The 20,280-nt window shown below is 38.5% G+C and overlaps 1 protein-coding gene across 4 annotated transcripts; it reads right to left on the bottom strand.

The window, feature by feature from the left end:
• Nucleotides 1-1,115: 1,115 nt before the first annotated feature.
• LOC110053839 (LIM domain transcription factor LMO4.2-like) lies at nucleotides 1,116-20,280 on the bottom strand. 4 transcript variants are annotated; one of them, XM_020760134.2, is made up of 5 exons: nucleotides 20,153-20,280; nucleotides 19,924-20,053; nucleotides 4,809-5,007; nucleotides 3,755-3,983; nucleotides 1,116-1,838 (listed from the first exon to the last, which is right to left on the bottom strand). In XM_020760134.2, the coding sequence occupies exons 2-5, from the start codon at nucleotides 19,940-19,942 to the stop codon at nucleotides 1,830-1,832; spliced, it is 456 nt and encodes a 151-aa protein (XP_020615793.1). In that variant the 5' UTR covers nucleotides 19,943-20,053; nucleotides 20,153-20,280; the 3' UTR covers nucleotides 1,116-1,829. The 4 variants fall into 4 exon arrangements, with proteins under 4 accessions (XP_020615793.1, XP_020615790.1, XP_020615791.1 ...); XM_020760131.2 differs by lacking the exons at nucleotides 19,924-20,053; nucleotides 20,153-20,280 and adding an exon at nucleotides 12,936-13,340; XM_020760132.2 differs by lacking the exons at nucleotides 19,924-20,053; nucleotides 20,153-20,280 and adding an exon at nucleotides 9,287-9,552.

Here is a 20,280-nt window from a genome sequence, read left to right as displayed (position 1 = left end):
AACTGGACCTTGAAAAATGCGAGTCAATACTTCAGCAGAGCGGTAATGGAAGGCCAAGAGGTTTTCGCTTTGGATGTTACTTAAAAGGGTTAGTTCCCATGGCAAAATGAAGTGGATGAGTGCATTTGCCAGGGTGTGTGTGCTCTCGGTAGATTAGACTTAGAGGCTCGTAACTAGAAAATAGAAAACTGTCGACTCTTTTTGGCATCAAGTGTGAATGGAACCTGTCAGCTTTTCATACTTTGGTTAAGAGTATTTATTGTGCATTCATAGTGTTTCTAATGAACCTATTGTTAGCAGGGTTCAGTCGAAAGGTTTTGAAAGATTAGACCTAAGAAAAGGTTTGCCTGTGTGGGCTCAGCTGCTTGGGAACTTCTTACGATACGTAATATCTTAAGACACTCCATTGTTCTCTTTTGCCGAGTTTATGAAATTTCTCATCCCGCGAAGTCCTGCTGTTACACATGAAAGTTATGTAAAGTATCAAACGGATACATTTTCTGGCATGTTCCAGAATTCGTACAGCAGTCGAATTATTCCAAATCGACTACAAATCATTCCCTGACGTTTTGATACAGCTAGTTTTGTGCCAATGCTCTCTCTCTGTTCCATCTAGAGAACTCTAAAACCACAGATTGTGTGGTGAAATCTAATTACGCTTTGGGGGTGTTGATACGAATATTTATTGACACAACCAGGGAGGGATATTACACATTATTAGGTAGAATGCATGCTGCTTTACATTATGTCAACATGACTACAAAAGTTAATTAGCGCGGCCTTAATGATCACACAAAACATGACCAACAGTCCTTTCTATGTGCCATTTGTCCCTGGGCAAAATTAATTAAACCTTCAAGCGGTTACATCCATCAAAAAGGAATTCTATGTGATGCATTGGGTTGATTTTATTTGTTTTTCAGCATGGGATGTCGACACTTTGTCCACTTTTAATTTGACTTTTCGTCATGGATTAAATCGAGGAAGCATTATTTCACGTTCCATTTGGCAAAACGAAAACGGATTGTTCCTTATAATTAATCCCAGACCTTTATTAATCCCAAAAACATAGGTCCTTTGTCCCATATTACAATAAAAGATAACGAATCTGCGTATAGAATTACACTTTTATTCAAAGAACTTTACATATTTTAACCATTTATCTACATTTGTTTGTAGCCATGCATTTTCCCGATGTTTAATACTTTTTTGTTGAAGTTTTAGTAATACATTCTACGTATAATACTAAAATTGTTTAATTTAGAAATCAGAATATCTGTCAATGATTCTTTGTTTTCTTTTTGAAATATAACTTCTCGAGAAGGATTTTAAATTTGTCATTTCAGTTCTCGTTATTAAGTCCTCTGTCGTGGCTCCTTCTGTCTACAACTGATGCTTTGGTTCGTAATCTACTTTTAGTTTACTCTTGTAAGGCTGATTTCGTGCTAAACTAAACATTTTCAAATGAATTTTCATTCGTCCAAAATTTAATATATGTTAAGTCAGTTTTCAACGTCGACAACATATTGCAAGTCCAGACGGACAGCACACAGTGCACGTTTCGTTTAGCAAAACTGTTGCTCGTCTGATTTTAACATCGAAAGCTACATTCACTATACTAATAGCACATGGTTTGGGAATTGCTTCAATTGGCACATTCAAAAGTTCCACAGTCTGTGCCTTGTATAACTTTCAATTTCAGACTCCAAAGTGTAAACGAACCAGGATTTTCAAACAAGACTTTTCTTTTCCCACATCCGGGGCTAGAGGAGAGCCTTCTAATTTTGTTATTTTTCCAAGTTAATCACTTGCGAATCGCTCGGCATCCATTAACATACCTAAGGGAAAATAAAAATAAAAATACATAATATCAATCAACAGTGGCTTTTAACTCACTGAAAGCAAGTGTTACGATTACAAAGCAAGTCAAAAATAGCCCAAAGAAAAGTCTGGAAGAATTCGGTTTGATCCAAGTTTTATGTTTCAGATTTTGTCAAAGTTAATGAGGTCAGTGATGAAAGAAAACTATATTTCGTGGAAAATAGCGTCGACAACCTGTCAATGTTTTTGGTTCCCTAATCGCGGAATATTATTTTTCGCCTTGTTTCATTATATTTCTCACAGACTAGAAACAATACAAGTTTGTAAAATCGTTGTTCTGTATATATTTTGATACGCTATATTGGGCAGATCGGTAAACGAAAGCTAAAATTTTAATGCCGTCAAACACACTATTTTTGCTGATTACTACGATGTGGAACAGGAACAATAAATAGACTACAGTCCAAAATTTAATTTCATGAAAAATTTCTTGCCAACGTGGAGAACCGCAAAACCAGAATTCGTCTAATTCAACAAATTTTTAAATTAAAACATTTATTACAAAGACGTCCGCGCAATAAACAGGAAATAATTATACTTTGCTCATTTCACAAAGAGAATTTTAATTTAATTTTGTGTTGGAGCCAAAATGTGCGTTATCGTGAAAATACGAGCTTTTTTCATAAATAAAGGAGCTCAATTTGAGCTTTGTGGTTTTCTTCATTTTCTAATAGCAGATAAGCGCCGGGAAAAAGAGGAAACTTCGTGTAGAAAGGCGGCGTCGGGCTTGTGAGGTCGGATAATTTACTTCTTTCGCTTTTTCTTTACTCAATTACACGATAGTGTATTTTAGTTTTCTAATCAGCTTCAACTTATTTTCTGTTTGGTTCCGTTTCGAATCATTAATTTTGCTTTTTGCAATTAGGAAGAAAAACACTTTATTCGCGTACTTTCGACGTCGCTTTTGTCGGCATCTAATCAAGCTAAAGTGAAGCTATATAACCATAATATCATGGATTGCGATTCTTTCTTTTTTTTTCAGTTTAGGCAGGGAAATGTTGTCCTCAGTATTATTTTACCCGTCACACAGCAAGCATAGAACAAAGCTTTTAACATTGAAATGACAAATACTGCTGACAGGCCAGCGAGTTGTGAAAAAGCTCAAAGTGATCAGTTTTCTGAAAATTATTTATGAAGCGATTTGGGGTCCAATTTCGACTAAAAGCAGCGCTAAGGAAAAGATCTTAAAACGTCCATTAATTATTTCCTGTGCATGTAAAGTGCGAGGAAGGTTTTTTGAGTGCTTGGGCATAGAATTACTTAAGCCCATTTAGATTCGAAATAGAATTGATGAAGTTTCTTCTCGCAATTCCGGCCATTGTTCGCGATGTTTTAACAGTTGTATTAATCAACGCTTTTTGTTGAATATTTTGCCATATCTTATCGGCAAGGCAGCAGAACCAATTTAAAGTCTTAATTAATTCGTATTAAAAAGTGTCCCTCTTTGTCTTATCTCTCAGCCTCAGGGCGAAACATAGATTCTAATCTAAGGCACTATTTTCATGGATGCAAATTGCTTGACCGACGTGATGAGTAAATTTTACGAAACAATACCCTTTTCCCAGTCCGAGAATTCAACTTTCAAAAACTCCAAACATAAGTGCGCGCGACGTAATGTTTATATTGCCAGAATATCCGTGTACTTTCACATGATTACCGCGCTAAAAAGCAATACGACAATACAGTGGTAAAATTAAAAACGTGTTTCCTTTTGACGAAAATAGCTAAATGAAATGTCAAAAATTGATGACTTAATATTAGCTTAAGCAAAAAGGTCGCAGATATTAAAACCAAATAAGTATTATTCGTGGAATGAAATTTATTGAAGTCATATTTTGACAGACGGTTGAGCCATCAAAGGGGTTTCTCTCACCGTTTGTTTTGGAGCGTGAAGTTGTTGTTTTAGTAGTCTTGGGTCATCATTCTCACAGAACAGCCTTCCGTTTACAACGTGAAACCGATCACCGGCGACAAGTTGGTTGTGACATGTCGTGCAGTTGAAGCAGTCGAGGTGGTAAACTTTTCCCAAAACTTTCATGACAAACTCTGTGGCGGGAATTAACTTGGCGCAGACCGCGCATGCTCCGCTGGAGCCATACAACCTGAAAAGCAATAAGAGCAAATGCCAAATGAGATCGCAGCGCGGATCTGATAACGCAGGATTTAATATGTTCTAAGTAATTAGAGATAAAAGCGTATAAAGCCAATATTTGGAATAGCGATAAATTGTTCTTCACGGGCCCATTCAATTTGTCGCCTTTAATACAGTAGACATGTTAACTCGCCTTGCATGGCATATTAAAAATCTTGTTTATTAAAATGAAAAATACACGTCAAGTGAAATGGGCTGGCTTTTGTGTGCCAATTTCGGAGGGTCTTCGCTATTTTGCCACAGCACTACGAATTAAGGAACAAATGAAGTAAATCGCCTTTCGTAGGTGAAATATTACCACGTTAATGAGTTTTGAGGTTATTTGGAACTCCTAATACCAGGCATTCTCTGTAACCTTTATAATCTATGTTATTAATTGCACTTTCATAATGGAGGAAATATTACATTGCCTAAAATGTATGCAAAATCCCACTGGTGACACTGAGACAAAATAATGGAGAGAGAAAAAAATATAATAGAAGATAAAGGCCACTTAAGAAGGAATTTCAAAACACGAGGAAACGTGACTGCCGAAAGAAAAGGACGAAACATGGTCAACATTCGATGCGGAAAGCAAAAAATATATATATTGCCTGGCTTGAAACCAGTCAATATACACAAACTTCATCACGACAAATTTAAAGGAACAAAATAGATCATTACATGATGAGCTTGTCACACACAAAATAAAAATAGCCCCAAAACAAACTTAACTTGAAGCAATAACATAACAAATCGAGCAGAGACGAAAATGAATAAAAGAAAGCTCGCTTACTTTACGTAGTCGGTTTTACAGAGGATCATTCCGCCTTTAGAGTAGCACGACGTACCGACTTCCCCCAATCTTACATTACAACAGGAGCATTTTAGGCAATTAACGTGCCAATACTGGTCCAAAGCGAGCAGAAGAAAGCGATCCAAGATTTTTTCGCCGCATCCTCCGCAGCTTCGAATTCCCCCTTGAAGACATCGACCTGAAGCGAAGAATACGAGCACGAAATTAGAACGAGAGAGAAGTGGGAAAAAAACACCGGCGCGGCAGTTTGCGCTCGCTTTATCGTAAACTCAGCGTTCTTTACAACACGAGAAGGAAGCAAAATCGTCCTTTCCGATTTCTAGGTTGCGCGCCGTCGAAGGAACACGTTTCAATTCAACCGAGCACAAAATGCTTGAACTCACCGTTGTTAGTGTTCGCGTTGTCCATTTTATTTTGCGGCGGAAATTTCAGCAGGCTTTCCTTTACTCGTGCGGTCGCGCTGTTAGCCTTTGTGACACTGAGTCCGAATTAGGCAGGGGTCGTTGTTTGTTAAAACAACTCGGGTAACAGTGTACGTTATTCAAAACATTCATCATATGACAGGGAATTAAGCCTAATCAATTCCACATCAAATCAGCTTCAAACCCTAAATGACCAGGACACAATTAGTTGTCATCAACTAAGAGATGTTGCCATTACGCGCACGATGAAACCGCCCCTGATTGGCTGCTTCTTTTAATAAGACAGCAGTTAAGTCATCTCTACACCCCGTGTATCGCTTGCAGTAATTACTAAGCCGATACGCTTTAGCCTTCGAAGTTTAATTAAGTCACGTGAGCCCTAGCAATTATAGCTCTTGTGGCTTTTTTGTGGGGAAGCACTTGTTAGTGGGAACGTGGCGAGAAAGTAATGAAATTTTTCCTTGTTTATGGCGCTCCCTGCTGACAATTCCGTTGAAAATAAGATCTAGATATATCAGACAAGAAATTCGCGAAAACGACGCAGCCCAGATCAGATGTCGCAAAAGGAATACCCAAATAGATCTTTCCATTCTTCTCCAGGCAGGCAATTTATTTAAGTCCCGAATCACTTGAAAGGGTCATTTGTTACGAATACAATTGCAAGTAAACGGAATGCAATTAACAAACTGACAACGAATAACCCACCGAACATCTGTCTAAAGGTAAATTAAACAACGTCGGCTCGACCAATCACAGGTTAATACGCAGCACTCCAGCGAATTGCGGAGACGTGAACCAATATAGCCCGAAGGAATCATGGTGCTATTCATTACCACTAATATGATGCGTTGCCTAATTATAAAAGCAATTGAAATGTTTGCTCGCTCTGAAGAACCCATTATTGCGTTTTAGCTGAGTTAAATAGCCGATTCGTACGCATGCGCGTAAACAGAACCACATTAATTTTCAAGCTTGTCGTGCGAAAACTTCTCCTGCTTTGCTCTCGAAATTACGGTATTTGAAGACGCAAGATCGGATTTTACACGACTCGGAACGACACCAGGTAGTTGCCACATGTTCTTGTGGCAGATAAGATAAATAGCAAATTGGCTTGTCATGGTTATAGCAATAAATTGCTAGCGGCGGGACAGAGACTAGAGACGTATCTTTCACAAAAAGCCGAACGCATCAGGGTTCCTTGGTCCGAGTTATTAAATTTTTGGACCGCGTTGGTAGACACAGCTAGACGTGTTAGCCTTTTTATTGTCATCATTTCATTCAAATTGATGGCTTGGCCAAATGTGTTTTGTGTTCCGTTTTACATTTGGCCGTACTTCATTTGGCAGTCAATTTTCGCGACTTCCATGTCAAGCTAGACTACTTATCATTGCAGTTCCTGATCAGTTATCGTCCTTATTCCTTCCTTCCTTCTTTCATGTTGCCACAGTTGACTGTGGCAGTTTCCCACGGGTTCATTTGTGTAATTTATCGGACAACCCGAAGTTTACATAAGGCGGGACAATGCTTGTCTTGTCGTATTCTCTCTATACTTGTCACCAAGTGACGGTCTTTACCCTCACTCCTTGTGTGTGTGTTTTATATCGCGGTCTATAGATGACTGTTCCTCAGCCAGCCCGCTTATTTAAGCTCTAGGATCATCCGGACTAGTGCTTTATAAATTAAAAACTTGAGTTTAGGCGAACGCCTCGGCAATTAGGACGTACACAAGTGCTTTTCAGACAACTGTGAAAACAAAAGCATTGTAAATTAACTTAGCTTAAGTCAGCCGTTCCTGCGATTTGTACTTTAATTCCGTAATCTTCGAATTCCTTTGAGCTAAAACTTTAATACCTCACTACATCCATGAGTGGAATTGTTCACTTCCCGAATTATAGATTCAAAACTGTCTATAGCTTTCAGTTTAAACAGGAAAAAACACTGGCGCCGATGGCCAGTCATAACGCTTTTAATCTTGTCCCGTTATTAAACGTTTTTAAGGTATTTTTTCCATTTTCATTCCGGAGATTGAAAGAGTGATTTTAAGTCCTTGCTACCTTTAACAAGAGGCTAGATGGCCTCTAAGAGGAGTAAAAATCGATAGATTTTTCGCTTTGTAAATAACTCTACGGGTGTCGTGAACTTCCAACTGCGTCGAAATTTTAATTGAATTCTTGTATAAACAATGAAATCCACGGCACGTGCCTATAACATCATCAGCAATGCTAATCCAGGACCTCTCTGTGAACATGAAGGCACGGAAGACATTAACATGGCCTCCAGCGTGGGTTTAATATTCACTCAATTTTTGCCTAGATACAGCTTAGCTCGGCAAAGCTCTCTGGCGACTCTTGGCTCGTTTGCGCCAAGCAAGTAGTATTTACATAAATAATTAAGTCTTTAGAAAGTGTAAATACCATCTTTATTGCCAGAGCAAATAGGGAAAACTAATTGTCCGTTGAAGGCGTGTGATTGGTCAAAATCTGAAGTTTCTGTAATTATTGGCTAATAGATGTTCTGACTTTGGTGAGTGCGGTATGGCTAAGTATAATGGCTCTCATTGTTTCGTTTTCCATTAGAGAAATTTAATCGCATGCTGACATCCTAGGGATTTTTTGCCTTCAAATAGCCGAAAGGTATAATGAAAAGTCAATTAGAGTGCACGTGAAAAATTACCTCGACGTAAAACGCGCTAAGAAAAGCTTTTAGTGTATCTGCAAGTTAATGGAGGGCACCCTTACTTTTCTTTCCAACTGAGGGAAAAACATCGGTCCAGAAATAGTTTTTCTGGTATTACGAGATCAAAGCGCTCTGTTAAAATAAAAAGTGCCTGTTTCACCGTCTTTTGACACTTAAACAGTTCCACCTACATTTTGAGTTTCCAGTCTTCACTGAAATCTGCTAAACATGATTTCAAGATATTTCTTGTTGAATTGAAAAGGGCCGAGGGTCGCTAAAGCGAAAACTAAATTTTCCTGATAAAATATATACAACACTCTGCCGCGATATCCGTCGCTTAACTAGCAGTAACACATTAATGATAGTTGTTTTGTTAACGTTCTTTGTTCGCGGGTATTAGCCAATGAGAAAACGTGGCGACAAGATACACTACATTGTGGACGTCAAAACTGATGCCAAGGGCCCTTGAGGATCTTGCGAGCAATTTTCTCTGAAGTGTATACTTTCTGGTGTTAAAAGCCCCATTATGGCGGCTACGTACGTCAAAGAAAATAAATGTGGTGCCCTTAAGGCTGATGCTTGTCCAATTAACTTGAAATTTTGCCGCCCTAATGGATCTTGAGTTAATGGCTTGGCTAACTGACAAGGTGATATAGCACTCCGGTTTGGGCTTGACGAAAAAACTGATATGCCTTTCCAGTACAACCGCTGCCGCAAAAACTTATATCAAAAGTGCTGCTAATTCTGGGTAAAACCCGCGCTATAGCTTCATCGGCCCAGAAAATCAAGCAGGTTGCCATTAACAACGGGTGATCGAGAGTCTTGATCTTGTTGATTGGTTTTTGAGTGCGGTCTTTCTCGTGCCGTATTTAGAGGACGATAAGGCGTATTGCGTTATTTTTTAATGCGTAAAATTCCGAAGACTGGAGTATTTTTCAGTCACTATGACAGCTCAACCAAAACCTCTTTAGGAACTTGATGCACCTAAACCGTTCGCGAAAATTGCCGCGGTTTCTAGCCTGACTTGTGTTCAAAGTGGCCTCTTTCGATTCAGTCGCTGACACTAATAAGCCTTTAATGTTGTGTCGGTTGTGAAAAGTTATGATTCGAAACTTAATAGGATCTTTATAGCATCTGTAAAGGAAGCCGCATTTAGCGTTTTGTTTCTTTTTCAATTTTATAAACGAGCGATTGATACAAATAAAAGAAAGAAGAAGTATAGATGGCGCTTTACGATTGTGTTGATATTAAGTCATGGCTTGCCACATAATAGCAGCTCTAAGCTTATCTAATTCGGCCGTAGTGATTCGTTCTAATATCTCGCTTTTCTAGCCAAGTTAATGTAATTTCAAAGTTTACCTTCTGCGAAGTCATGTAGATCGTCCATGTCGCTGAGAGTCGACTTTCGTTACTTTGTGAAACTTGTGTCAACGACGAAAGGAAACTCTCTCCAATTCAGTGGAGCGCACGTTGGGACACAAAGCGCACACGAGATCGGCGATATCAAAATGGCGCCAACGACACAAGCTGGCTTATTCTTATTCATTGGCCATTAAAAGGCGTTTTGAGACACTTCAATTGCAAACTGGTTTGATGACATGTCGACTGCCTGCCCTACACATGGCACTTAAAACCTCTATTAATTAACAACTCGCCCGTGATATTCGTTCTCAAGGCATTATTTGCATGCAAATTAGCCAAAAGGACAACACAGCTGTAAATAGCGTATATGTTGACGGCCTAGGCCAAGACTAAGGTGCTAGTTTGTGTTGTGTCAAATAAATTTTCACGGCAATCGTAAGCTGAAGGTAACATATACGGGACTGACGAGACATATTGAACGCGGCGACAAAAGTAAAGTACCTCACATGCAAGGACAGTCAATGAAGTTTTGAACAAAAAATATATTCCCCAGTTTTAATTAAGTATCCATTAGGAAAAGTTCCGCATTGCCCTTAGTAATTTAAACTAGTATATTCTGCAAGCACTAATTAACAAAACTCCGTTATTTATAACAAGAGACCTTGGGTAAAAAAAAGGACACATTGTTTTTTGTGTCCTATTTTTGGACGCTCGAATAGCTTTTACAAAACTGACATGGAAGAAAAACAATAAAGATAATAGCTTTTACCTAACAAAATGATTACGAGCTATTTCTTGTTGAAAGTAAAAAAAATATATTGCATATATTTCTTAACCTGCTCGTCTTATATATTTTTTTTGTTGTTGGCGAAAGTAAGTAAGTTGAATGGAGGAAGGTTCCATTAAGGAAATGTCGTGTATCTAAAGAACGTTTAAAAAGTTACCAGGTAAAAACCCTGTAAGTAAACGTCAAGTCGCCAAAAAAAGACCATTATTTGGTTTTTGACACTGACTGTACAACTTTTACAATGTTGAACAAACTCTCTCTTTTATTTATTTCAGTTCAAACAAGGCGAACAATCGAAATGGGTTGATAGAGTCGAAACCCTCGGTGAAAAAATAAACGATGAGGATTAAACCAACAATAAACACACGTGAATCGAACTGAATACCTCACTTGTGTCTTTTTTAATCAGGCTACCAGACAAAGAAATGTGTTTAAAATTGAATTTTAACATCACGGCTGCTGGCGATCCAGACCTCACTGTTCAAAAGTTATTTACATTATTTTACTTTATAATTTATTTTTTTCCCTCAAAACGTCAACATACAGCACCAGTCATCCGGGTAATTCAAATTAAAGACATGATGCAACGATACATTGCTAAATTCTCTCAACTCGTGCTGTTAAGAGGTGTGAAAACACCAAAGGAGAATTTCTATCTCGGCATCAAGGCTTGAAGGGCTTGGAACTTTAATGCTATCGTTACTTGGACGGTTTTGGAGTATACCCGACGTGAACTTCAACCTTAACGTATCGTTTCTCTTGACACCCCACCCCCTGTTTCTTCCCCAGACGGCCAACCCAACCTCTGTTTTGTTGTTATAGATATCCATAAGTCTATCAATTATTTGGAATAGGCGTCGCCCCCTTTCAACCCCTACCCCCTCCCGCCGCTTCCCTGTACTCGAAAACAAATAAACCTCCGGTGGCTTTATAGAGAGGAGATTTGTCGTCTCGTGCTTGGTGTAAATTATTATTGCATTTTTCTGGCGGTACATTCACATAGTTAAAAATATTTGAATATATAGATATATCTTTTAATCTGGCGTTTTAAAGTAGGTCATTTTGGTACCGGAAATGCGTTAAATTTTTTCCTGGCTAGTGAATATAAGGAATCAAGAATACAATCTGTGATGTAGACGAAAATGACCTTTAAGGGCTCGTAAAAATATTGATCCGCAATAAAAACATTTTTAGCGAAAACAAATGTGGCTATCACTTGAGTTGAGTTCCGTCAATTAGTTTCCTGCTAATGAAGTATGAATTTAATTTACGACTGACAGAGATGAGGGATTTTTTTTCGACTTTTTCCTTATACTAGTAATTTGAAGAAAGAATAAACTAACCACCAGTAACATTTGTCATTTCACATGTGCTCTTAAAAAAGCCACTTGAATGAAAGAGCTAAAAGACTACACGAAAATAAAGAAAGACAGACAGGATTGTTGGAGAGACACCGCCTTTCAGATGAGTTCCGTATCTCTGCAGTTTTGCTTTTTTTATTGTTATCTTTTTGCTGTGTTTTTTGGTTTTCATTTTCAGGAATCGTCAGATACTCATCATTTTGTCTCGAAATTGCCTTACTAGTATATTTATTTTTATCGCAACGTTGTGAATTTAATGGCACATCAAGACAATGTCTCGTAGTTAATGGTTTTCCTCCATCTGGTCACCAGTTAACTTGACAATAAGGCGAACGGAGTCGATATTGAACACTCATCACATGGAAGACTCAGTTGCTTAATGGTTTTGCAGGTTTCACGTTGGACTAAAGATCTTAGGCCTTTGGGGCAAGACTTCTTTTCTCCCTTTCACCATGCAAGACGTTGACTACTGACAAAATTTTACGGCGCTACCTGCGATCCCATCCCAGATGTCGAGTAGAACCTCGACATAAACCGGAGTTTCACACAAACCGACGAGGAACAGACTTAATTTTGTCAGTTTGAATGTTAAATTATTTACCTATCTCTAAACTGCCTCGTGAATAGCGGTTGCTTAGAGACTTCCCACTCAAATATTTACTCTCAACGCGCCAAAAACATCTACTAGCATGCAATGGGGCATGCGCAATTCCAAAACACTTTCCACTGATTCTCCCTAATTCAGCTTTGATCGAACTGTTGCAAATGAAATTCATTTTTTTGTAATCTTATTCATTTCTGTATAGAAGTGAGAAGAATTTATTTGTTGTCATTGACACAAAATATCGTACCAGACCTCACATGTTTATTGTATTACCGCCTTGGGAGTTAATTAATTTCTGCTCCGCGAGGCCAAGGGCACAAAAAACGGAATTATACAGTGCCACAAAACATAAATTTCGCTGTTAAAACGCTTTTAGATTTTTCTTCGCTATCTCATGACTTACTTGTGGCTGACTGTTCTTCCGAGATAACTGGATTTCTCATTATCTTATCTTAGTCAGGTATTCCTGATCTTATTTACAAAAGCTATGTGAAAAGACAGGTTTGTCGTGTGCAGGGTAATTTTCAAGCTGTGTCAATTCTTCGAGAATTAAACCCTCATACTAACAAAAAAAAAATTTACAGAAAGCTGTTGTATAATATAGAGCGCGTGCTTATGAAGGTATGCAGTGCATTCTTGATACTGTTTCAATTCAGTAGCTGACGACTTATTTAGTGAAGCAGGAGTTATTTGTAAATTTTTCAATAAACACAGTGACTGGTTTGTGGTCGATGTTAGTAATCTCGAGTAAAGCTGATTTGCCTTTTTATTGCAATTATTTCTAAAAGTTTTTAAGGCTCGCTGATCTTGAGCTCAAACCACCCACGTTAGATATTTAGACATTTTGCTTCGCATGTACAACACATGGTTTGGCTTGCCAGTGGCTATACTCACCTTGTTTGGCATTTTGACATAGCACGTCTTTGTTATTCGTTACCTCTTGCACTGAATCTTCACAAGACCTTCCGTTGTCTTCTTTCTTGTCCATCATCTCCATATTGTATTAGACCGTTTAGAATCGTTGAACGAACTAGTCAGCACTCTTAAAGTGTAGTGCTATATATACTGAGACTATTACCGGAGCCAACAGTCTATAATTAACAACCTGTAGATATATATATGTGTGTATCACAAGATCGCAAGTGTTATTAACCGGCAAACAATGCCCACAGGCAGTGGATACCAAAATGTCTGTGTCTGGAGACGTGCTGCTTCTTTTCAGCTGTTTTCATCTGCTTTTAACACATGTTTGTGTGTTTTCAGCATTGCTTCAGGCGCCAAGCGTATGATATATCGGATCATTTCGCGAACAAGGTTGGCGCACTTTAGTCGGATAGGCCGCCGACCGCATCGATTTCCCGCCAGAACATATGGCACTGCCAGCAGATATCACTAGTCATGGCTTTTTTAACCAATGGCTTTTCTTTTGTTATAGAATTCCTATAATCTACACTCGTCAGGAGCGAAAGAGGGCTCTTAGATCATTTTGTTAAGGGCGCTCTTGGGTTGAATTACGCAGAATATTCGTCTCTTGGCTCGTCTAGCGGTTACCAACCCTGAGGTGGTTAAGTTCTCCTTAGTTTAGAAAGCAGGTTATAGCTTTTATATTTTTGACTGACATTCGCTGAACACCTGGTCAGGCTGATCTCTTTGAAACCATGTTTAGATATTTTAGCAAGCCGGCTCATCAGCCAGAAAGCAGCTGTTTCTTAAAAGCACGAAAAATATTTCACTGTAGGCGAGTCTAGAAATAAAACGATCTTGACTATTTGAGGCATATTCAATTAACATATTTTCGTCGTTAAAAAAAAAGAAACGTGTTTCGCCAGTTAAGCTGTGAGTTTTTACGTGCAAAGTTGTAACAAAAAAGAAGAATCGAAATTTGAATCACGTTATAGAAAACCAATTCAGTGGTTTTTAATTGATAGCTTCCTTGGGAATATCTTTTTACAACATCACGCAAATCCACAAGTTTTATTTAGAAAAATCACATGATAAATGCATTAGCTCATGAAGAAAACACTGACGAGTACATTTCATGCCCGCTTTTTTCACACCAAGATCGTTTCACAGGCTTAACTATCCTCAGCCAAGAGTTTAGCGGGAAACCTCTCGCAAATTCTCAGTTTTATTACAGTTCCACTGTAACGAAAGTCTATTTTGTTATCGTGAGATCGTTCAGCTGAGTGGAATCTTAAGACAACTTGCCGGCAAAGGATTCAGACAAAATGTCCGCCACTGAGTAAATTCCATCTTAACAAACTGACCCTGAATGGGTTTCAAACGCACTCAACGCATGTCCTCTTTGACAGCTAACTTGTAACACTGTTCTCTACTTGGGAATGTTAGCTCAACTGCACTTTTGTTTTCACATATATAATCTGCGTTTTACTGGCATTTTACATTGTTAGCTGTCTAGAATATATAGCTGTTAAGGCTGTCCAGCTAAGCGCGCAAACATATGCCACAGTACAGATGGCCATATGCAGAGTAGTACCAGTTTTCGGTAGTTTGATCTGCAAATATATTTCTCAGTTTTTTGATGAAATTTATGGGTTATAACAGAAATGATATCTACAAGTTGAAGACACAGTCATTAAAGCTTATCCACGTTTCAAAGGCCTCCTGGAAACCCCGAGACTTGAGTATACCCAAAATGTTCTACCGATAAAAGAGTCCAATGATTAAAGAACATTTTATGTTTCTTTAAACAAGCAGACTTTTTTGTCTGATTTAATCACGTACAGGCGCGATTCCACTTTCATGCTGACATTTTTTTTCGACTTCATGCGAGTTTGCGGTTTCGGCTTTTCATATGCAAAGTTCGATGAAATGCTCAAATAATTGACAGCCTCTGAAGAAATTAGGGATAAAAATAGACCTCGCTACATTTATAAATAAGACAAAACGGATTAGAAGAAACCTTATTGAAATTACTAGTTTCAAAAGCGACTCTTCTACAGCTTATCGAACTCAGCTCTGTCCAAAACTAGCTTGCTATCAAAGAGGTTACCGTTTTGTTCAACACCTAAAAACATGCATAGTCTCTACAACATAATGCGAACAAAAGTCAGGAACGCCTATGAATAAATTCCAGAGAGCCAGAAGGGAAAACAACTCGATCACTCGCCAGACAACAAAGCAACGCTGGGAAACTTTGTTTAACCACTGGGACCTTCTTAAAAATATACTGAAGCTGTAACTTAACAATTTCCTCATATCATCAAATACCAAAGAATACGCCGTAAGCCGTAGGTGTGAAAATCAAAGGAATTGCCAAATATGCACTCTTTACTTCATGTACGCTGATCACAGGATGTAGACGTCACTGTTGCTAAGTCGTTAGATCTGTACTTTTGTACATGAAAGAAACGTTTCGCGCACGCTATTGTCAATGTGTGTTTACTGCTGCTTTACAATAGCTTTACGATACAAGCCAAGCTTTTAAGGCAAGCCTTGCCATTTAGCTATTTTATGCCCCAATTTTCCACATATATCAGGCAAACAAACTGCCAAAGCGCCCTTTCTCTTTCTATGTCTTAGGTCTTAGGAGGAGAAGGTCACGTGATTAATGTAAAAAGCTTGGCGAAGTATAAGAATAACGTCACGAACTTGATTGATTTCCTCGTCAAAACTGTCAAACCGACGCATTATCAGTTCTTACAGTCGTAAAGCTTTCTAGATAACAGAAGAACACAGCTTAAGGACGCCAAATCGCGCGTGGGTCGTTAGCTCTGGAACAACCATTAGTCAGACAGACTTGGCATTATAACGCGTCGTTTTAGATGTCTTGAGCAAGAAGGATGCAAAAGTGATGAGTTTCATCGAAAAAGGCTAATCGGTTTTCTTCACAAGTTTCTTACACATTTTGATCAATTAAAACGAAGAGAAAAACACTCGTTAATGCTGCGACGAATTGAAAGTGCGCACCGCACACCAGCCAACAATAGCGCATGATTTCACGGTTAAATTACTCAGCTCTTTTGATGAAACACAGAATAGCGTTGGATTACTTATGCATAGACAAAATAATTTAATGTTTTTAACACGACAGCACTCTGCGGACAAAAGCTATACAACGTGCGCGACAGGTGCTAACGTGCCGTGGAGAGGCTAAGTGAAAATATCAAAATTCAAATTGTGTTCTTGTTTCGCAGATTGTTCCGCTTATTGTTGAGAAAATTTAAGCAACTATTCGACCAGTGCGCTCGTTGGGGACTCCATGCGACTTTTCGCTAAAAGTATACAACTGAACAATACAGTTTTATTTGTCTGAAATTAGAATGATAAATAGTTGCCTTTGTTTTACAGATACTGTCGTTCAAAAGAGCTGATCTATCAAACTACTCTCCCAGTTTAGTCGAGTATAAATTAAATCAATATCTTTCTCCTCGGAAACGATGAATTTTCTGCTTCAAATTTAATACAAGCGACTGAAAGAATTCATGTTTAATTTAGTCTCACTGGTGTAACGTAGACGGTGGATTCTCCACGCCGTGACACGAAGCCAGAAATGCTTGGTCACTTCTCATGAACACAAAAGCACATAAACATCGCAAGTGAAAGAACAGAAATTAGTATTCTTGTAGCAATTACAAGTTGAGACATTTTTGAAGCTCTGTTTATAACTAAGCATTAATATTAGGGAACCTGTTTATTTTCATCACAGATGGTTGTTTGCATCTATTTACACCGAACATAACTCACTTATAAGGCTTATCATTGAATCCAGCATTTTAATTTTTTTTTTTTTTTTATCGCGAACTCTAACTGAAGTGTACAGTCAGAGCCAGTTCTGCCATAGATAAGAGTTTGTTCCTCGATCGTGCGATAACTAACATGTTCTACCTGTGTAATATTAACGTCAGACAAGTTAAGTCGTTCCCGTATCGTGGTGAATTAAGAGATACGACAAGTATCACACGGAACGTTCTAGATAGCATTTTCCAATTAATTTGCCGACAAGTTGTTGTAGATTCGCAGTTGAGCCCTTACAAAACTAAGAAATGTAACACTATGAAGTTTGTCTGTGTTGTTAACATTGTACCATGGCAAAATTGTAGTTGACGGTTTAATGGAATGAACTTTTATCTCTGAGGAACAGGAAAACCACGTCTAAAATAACCCTGACTATCTTATCTGGGATAAAAACAATTTTGCTGAACTTGCCTGGGCAAAACCTCACGTACGCAGTTATACCCTTAAATTTAGCCCTAAAAGTTCAATCAGAAATTTGACCCAACTGATAGAGGGATACCTCCTGTGCTGACATTTCGTGTTCTGATGGCAGCAAAGTCCTGCTTAAAGTTTTTTCTGTTCTGTGCAGGTAAAACCTGTTAAACTTGCTAGTTTAGAGGAAAAATATTCACTGACATCCGCACGAGCGACCACAGTCAAAAGGCGTGTATTTTTTCAATTTCGATATTAAACATAGCATATTTATTGACCCAATATTTACGTAACCATTTCGTGCATGAGTGTCTCAGCACATCCTATGCGTGGGTCATGCTTTCTGTTTAACTAGTAGATATTAATTAAACCGCTGAAACTTCTTATGGCTTTTAGTATCACCCGTCAAAGCCCCTTGCAGTAAGCCCTTTATCGTAAACTGAGGTGTCTTAACCAAGAGAAACTGAAAGTTCCATTCCAGTACTTCGCCATCACTGTACTTTCCTTTCAATCACAATATTTTATCACTAGATAAGAGGTGTTTGTTTTCTCCACGGAGATTCCGTGAAAGCAAAACGAAACTCGCTTGCTAGCGTGTTTGTACACCTACGCTGTGTTGTAATTCATCGTTGCCTTGACATCGGTGGATTCGTACAAGCATGTTCAACGCTTGGCCGCTCCACCGTTAACTTGTAAATCAGTGGTAATAAATAATTTCGTACACCTTGTTGGCGACCTTAAAGGCCGGTAGCTTTCACGGGACCTAACTCGAGGAAACCCAAAGTGGGCGTATAAAACAGATATCGAAAACTAATCAAATAACTTTGTTTTTTCACTGGATGGAATATTGTCTTAATACCCTTTTAGCACAGCGTGTTGCCAACCCTCTCACTTACTATTAGTTAACGGCGTTTGGCCGTCACAGTCTTTTAATAAAAAGCTTCCTGCGATAAAGAAAATATAGCCGGGCTTTTGACAGTCACCAACGAATTGGGATTAATCAGCACTTTTTGCAACTAAACACTTCTCTCGAAACAGGATACGATAAAAGGGGCGGATTTCTTTTAATATTTCCTTGGCGAGGTTCGCGACTTAAACCTGACTAAAAATACGGAAGCTTTTTCTCTTTTGCATTAAAGTTTCTTATCGCGTAAAAAAGGCGCGCTTATCCCATAGCACAAGCTACCTTCGTGGTGACTATCTTAATTTTTTTTTTTACTAGTAGTTCCCTGAGTGACGAGATCAACGCAACATATCTTAGTTGATTATTGGTTTTATTCTCAGCACCTACCTGACAGGAAATGTATCGAATATAGTTGGGAGAAAATCGGAACAGATCTAGTACACGGAAGGCCCGGAAATAAAGCTGAATTGCAGGTTTGAAAGCACATTTGAAAAAGAACCATTTCGAGATAAAGATCGCTGTAGATTTGCTTTTAGGCTAAGTGCACATTAACGCAAACTATACCAGCTCTGAAAACAACGTGTTTTAATCTGAAATACAGCACTTAACTTTCGACAACTGTGAAAACAAATATAAGTCCCTTTTAAGCCGTAAAAGCATTGCTTTTAAAACCTTAGCCGAAAGTTTAATTAATGATCGCCAGCTTCTCAACAGTGTGCAAAGGCAGAGTTTATATCGCTCGTAGAGCCCCGACCAAAAGTCGATACGGGATTTATTGCATGGTTGTTTTATCTTGCTATTTTCCTTGTTTTGTTTGAGTTCTGGATGTTTCCTTTGTAGTCGATATACAAGTAATTCACCATACTGAAAACTTGGCAAATATTTTTCTTAGTCCCTCCATTAGCAATGAATATAATATTACCTTCTCTTTTACGCAGCGACACATTTTTAATCAACGTAACATTGTTATTTAAGTACACAATTGCTTGGAGCGCCCCGCCGCCATAATCTAACATTTTTAATATCTGCTGGTTGATAATTTCAATTTCGTGCTGTTAAAAGCGGTGTTATTAATCACACAAGTTTGATAGGAGAAAAAAAGAATTAAAATGCGTCTTGCTGATACACTAGAATAGCTCAAATGATTGCAAACGTCTTCTCGCAGCGTTTTTTAATAAATTCCCGTCCATTCAGACTGCGAAGTGTCAGAGAAATAGATTACTTGAAAAGCAAACACATAAGATTGAAAGCCACGCAAAAACGTGCACTTTTACGCCCATAAATGGCTTTTCTTTGCAAGAGAAAGCGTTCTAAATGCAATTATTTGACTGAAAGTTCCACACAGGAGCAACCCTCAAGCCAATCGCAGGAGTTAGTTGTTATTGAAAATGTATACAATATTAAACTTCCATGCATGTTTAATTAATCCTCAGTCACAGCTTAATCAAAAAGGCCGTGTGTCGCCATCTTGTTACTTATTATGATGTGGTTTTAGGACTGGGAGCAGAAAAACTCGTGAAAATATCCATAAAGTTCTGGTGCCTCAAACGTGTCCTTTCAAAGAGATTATTGCGCGTTCCGAGATCAAATCAGAAAGCTTTCAAAGCTATCGGCGAACTTTCAAATGACAAGTCTTACATTGGTAGGTCAACCGGGAATGAAAAATTGGTTTCACTTCGACGCTTAGTTTGCGACAAGCAGCATATTAACAAGCGAGATGCTGTCATCGAAAATATCAGCTTCTGGGAAGATAGCATTACTGCTAAATTACAATTCACCGTCTGTTATCGCTGAGCTATCACTTCTTACCGTTTATTTCAGCAGACATTGCTCGGAGCTTGAATTTTCTCGGTCGATGTTTGCCGTCAGAACTGACTGATCCTGTGTGTATCCGTCCGTTTCAACACTACGGAAGCAATAAATGAATGCGATTTGAAGCCTGCAAAAAGAAAGCAAGAGAGATTCATTAGTGTAGAAAGGCTTAGTAATATTACAATAAACTTTGTGAATCTGTGATCGGTCAGCATTCTGTGCTCACCCTCACAGTCTCTCCTGCTTCGAGATTTGGCGCGAGCACTCCGCGCGAGGACCTTGAGAAAAGTGGGTTCAATTTTAAATTTGAGCCCTCTTGCAAAACAATCGTGCGGAGAAGTTGAGAAATTTGAT

The sequence above is a fragment of the Orbicella faveolata genome, unplaced genomic scaffold (assembly GCF_042242905.1).
Source record: "Orbicella faveolata isolate gen_17 unplaced genomic scaffold, um_ofav_v1 contig_36, whole genome shotgun sequence".
NCBI lineage: Eukaryota > Metazoa > Cnidaria > Anthozoa > Scleractinia > Merulinidae > Orbicella > Orbicella faveolata.
This window is presented reverse-complemented; position numbering and strand designations above follow the sequence as displayed.